The sequence below is a fragment of the Crocuta crocuta genome, unplaced genomic scaffold (genome assembly GCF_008692635.1).
Source record: "Crocuta crocuta isolate KB4526 unplaced genomic scaffold, BGI_CrCroc_1.0 scaffold139, whole genome shotgun sequence".
NCBI classification, from domain to species: domain Eukaryota; kingdom Metazoa; phylum Chordata; class Mammalia; order Carnivora; family Hyaenidae; genus Crocuta; species Crocuta crocuta.
The window spans coordinates 11459881-11463499 of record NW_027533258.1 but is presented as its reverse complement, the minus strand read 5'-3'; the positions used below and the strand labels follow the sequence as shown (position 1 = coordinate 11463499).

The 3619-nt window shown below is 64.0% G+C and overlaps 2 protein-coding genes across 2 annotated transcripts in view; both read left to right on the top strand.

Annotated features, from left to right (window-relative positions):
- Positions 1 to 591, top strand: part of LOC144217311 (uncharacterized) — a gene marked incomplete at its 5' end in the record, with an annotated part of 2588 nt that extends 1997 nt beyond the window's left edge. Inside the window, one exon of the mRNA XM_077746882.1 lies at positions 4 to 591. Coding sequence (XP_077603008.1) covers positions 4 to 591 — 588 coding nt within the window. The remainder of the gene's footprint in view (positions 1 to 3) is intronic.
- Positions 592 to 715: 124 nt separating this feature from the next.
- Positions 716 to 3619, top strand: part of KIAA0753 (KIAA0753 ortholog) — a 31301-nt gene continuing 28397 nt past the window's right edge. The window contains exons 1-2 of the mRNA XM_077746881.1: positions 716 to 1443; positions 2156 to 2294. Of these exons, the coding sequence (XP_077603007.1) occupies positions 2202 to 2294 (93 nt within the window). The 5' untranslated portion in view covers positions 716 to 1443; positions 2156 to 2201. The remainder of the gene's footprint in view (positions 1444 to 2155; positions 2295 to 3619) is intronic.

The following is a 3619-nucleotide window of genomic DNA, read 5'->3' as shown; positions in this document are numbered from 1 at the left end:
CGTGGGGACGTCTCCGGTGGTTGGGAACAGAGACCCGGGACAGAGGTGCCCACTGCTGCTGGGGCTGCAGGACCCGTGGGCGGCCTGTGGAGGAGGGGAGCCAGCAGGCCAGTCCCTGAGGCCGCGAGGGTGCCCCTGCCTTTGGGGGTGCTCGCGGCTGTGGGGGTGCCCACAGAGGGGCGCGTGCCTGCTGCCGTGTGGGTGACCGGGTGTGTGGGGGAGGAGGCCACTGTGGCTGCCCCTGGCCTTCCGGCATCCAGGACACCATCTATGGAGGGAGCTGGGGCTTCGGTGGGGGAGGAAGGGGGTGGCCGGCAGGCCGTGGGGGTGCTTCTTGCCCGTGGGTGCGGGACCCGGTCCTGGAGCTGCCCGAGGCCCCCAGCGGAAGAGAGCCGCTGTGAGAACGTGCCTGCAGCCTCAGGGCCGAGAGGCACGGTGGGGGCGCCCCCGATTTCAGGGCAGGAGACGGGCATCGGCCATTTCAGAGGTCACCCACAGCAGAGTGGGGGGGGACAGGGGGGAGGAGCGTCTGCAGTGAGGGTCCGGGGGAGCTCTTTGGGGGAGGACAGGCTAAGGAGGGCCTTCCCATAGTACATGTAGGGAACTGGTTGTGGGGGGGTCTTGGGCTCTTTGGGAGGGGCAGGCTGGGGGGAGGTTGGTCCTGGGTTGTGGACGGAGGCGCTGGCCATGGGGGTGTCTGAGGATCTGGGACAGGTGCTTTGTGGAGGCGTCCTGGGTCTATTGGGTGACAAGCTGGGAGGTGTCCTGGAGCAGTGGGGATGGGACGGGTTGCAAAGAGAGGGGCGTCCCAGGAATTTGTACAGGTGACAGTGGGGTAGGTGTCCCTGGACTCTGTGTATGTGTGTGTGTGGCGTCACTCGAGGTATCCTGCAACGGGGAGGGGGCGTGTCCCCTAGTGTTTCCTGGTGCAGCAGAGTCCTAGGCCTTCGGCCTGCGGGGCCAGTGTCGGCCTCGTACAGCCTGCAGGGCCCCGGCTCCGTGGGCTCCTCCGTCCTGCGGCGGCCGCCCCGGACTGTGGTGACGAAGGCCTGCGGGACCGCCTCACCCCTGCCCTCCAGTCTCCGTGTCGCTCTCGTCTCTGCAGCCATGGGGACAGGGTCTTGAGCAGCTGCCCTTCTGTTCCTACGCACGTGTCAGTCTACAGACCTTGGATTTATTCAAAAGCTTAAATTAGGGATTTTTTTTTTAAACCTGGATTTCCCAAATAATTTACTGTAGGATTCTTTGAGAGAACAAACACACAAGTACGTTTAAAATGAATCGGTTTATGGAAAATCAGCTTAATTCAACAGCCGTTGAGTTAAATTATCCGCTCTGCTCAAAGCACTGTATTGTGGGAAATCTCAGAGAAGAACAAGACCAGGCCCTTGCCCTCCGGGAAGCCCGTGTGGCTGGGAAGATGGGCCGTGGCTGGAGACACCGGTATGTGGTCCGCTCGCCACGGGTACAGGCGTGGCCGGCGTCTGTGCGGAGGCGCCCGAGACCGCGGGGAGAGCGTGGCCTGCGCCCCCTACCAGTCCTTACGGACGCCTTCCTGGCTNTGGAGATCGCAGGTTCAGGGCCCCTTCGGCTAGTTCGGAGCCAGCGGCCTCGCCCAGAGTCCGTCAGCTCTGCCCTGCTGAGCGGCCCCGAGGAGCTGGCGTGCGCCCGTTGGGTGCGGCAGGGTTTGCTCACGCAGACGGTGCCCACAAAACTGCCCGGTCACCACGGCAAAGCCCGTCTCTGCGGTAACGTCTTACTGGTGGCCCTTGAGATTTGGGATTCGGAGCGGCTCGACGGGAAGTCACTAGAAGAGTGTGTCCTCCTGTTCTCCTGGAAAGTAGGGTTCCGAAGGGGATGACACTTCTGTAGAGGGCCCTGTCCAGTACCTTACTGAGCACCGCTGCCCCGCGGGCCCCCAGCGCTGGGCTGCGGGGTCGCCCTCTAGAGTGCTGTCCGCGGGCCCCCAGCGCTGGGACCCCCTCTAGAGTGCTGTCCGCGGGCCCCCAGCTCCGGGACGCCCTCTAGAGTGCTGTCCGCGGGCCCCCGGCGCCGGGCTGCGGGACCCCCTCTAGAGTGCTGTCCGTGCCGTTGTGTCCGCCCTCTTCCGGTGTCTGGATGCCCGTGGTCTGAAAGCAGACTCCTTCTGTTTTAGGCGGTGACCTCGGAGGGCCCTCGGCAGCGCCCCGCGCCCCGACGGCATGGACCCGGGCAGGCCGGCCCCCGCCTGTGTTCACCGGGCGCCTGGTGTTCCCCTGGACGGGAGGCGTGACCCCAGCCAGCACCAGATCCAGGTAGTTTGTCATTTTGTCTTCAGGTTTTAGTCACGCCGCGTTTGGAGCAGAACTTGGAAGCAAAGGACAGTGGACATGTCTTAAACCACGTTTGAGATTCGACGGGCGTTAGCAGCTTACCCTGCTTCACCCTCGGGTGTTTAGGGAGCCAGCTGCAGGCGTTCTAGTATTTTAGAACACCTCTACGCACGCGCCGTCACTCCGAAGAAAATGGACAAGTTTTTCCCTAATATTATCCAATAACCAATTTCCCTTCAGCTTCATCTAGTTGTGACCGATACGTTTCCCCCAACAGCGAATTTATGAAAATCCTCACAACAAAGTCGAGCTCTGCCGGGATCCCCCGAGTTCTTCCCCTGGGTTGTGGACGGAGGCCCGGGATCCCCCGAGCTCTGCCGGGATCCCCCGATTCTTCCCGGGATCACCCGAGTTCTTCCCGGGATCCCCCGAGCTCTTCCCGGGATCCCCCGAGCTCTTCCCGGGATCCCCTGAGCTCTGCCGGGATCCCCCGAGTTCTCGGGATCCCTGGAGCTCTTCCCGGGATCACCCGAGCTCTGCCGGGATTACCCGATTCTTCCCGGGATTACCCGAGTTCTTCCCGGGATTACCCGAGCTCTGCCGGGATCACCCGAGTTCTTCCTGGGATCCCCTGAGCTCTACCGGGATCCCCCGAGCACTTCCCGGGATCCCCCGAGCTCTGCCGGGATCCCCCGATTCTTCCCGGGATCCCCCGAGCTCTGCTGGGATCACCCGAGTTCTTCCCGGGATCCCCCGATTCTTCCCGGGATCCCCCGAGCTCTGCTGGGATCACCCGAGTTCTTCCCGGGATCCCCCGATTCTTCCCGGGATCCCCCGAGCTCTGCTGGGATCACCCGAGTTCTTCCCGGGATCCCCCGATTCTTCCCGGGATCCCCCGAGCTCTGCTGGGATCACCCGAGTTCTTCCCGGGATCCCCCGATTCTTCCCGGGATCCCCTGAGTTCTTCCCGGGATCCCCCGAGCTCTGCCGGGACCCCCGCAGCCCGTCCCGGTTCCGCGTACTTGTCTCCTGCGTGCGTGTCCTCGGCCTCCCGAGTCCGTGCGCCCCCCCGTCCGCCGGCGGTTCTGGAGTTCGTTCTGGGGCCTCAGTCCGGGTTTTCCGCTTTGTCCTCGGGTGCAAACCTCGCGTCTGCGACGGACGCCTGGGAATGCACACGGCGTGTCCTGTGTGCCGGGTCCTGACAGACGCGCGGGCGGCGTCACTCGTGCCTCTGTCGAGAGAGATCTTCCCCACGGCTCCAGAAAGTTCTCTCAGCCCCTTCCCAACCCCCGCAGGCGGCCACCCTG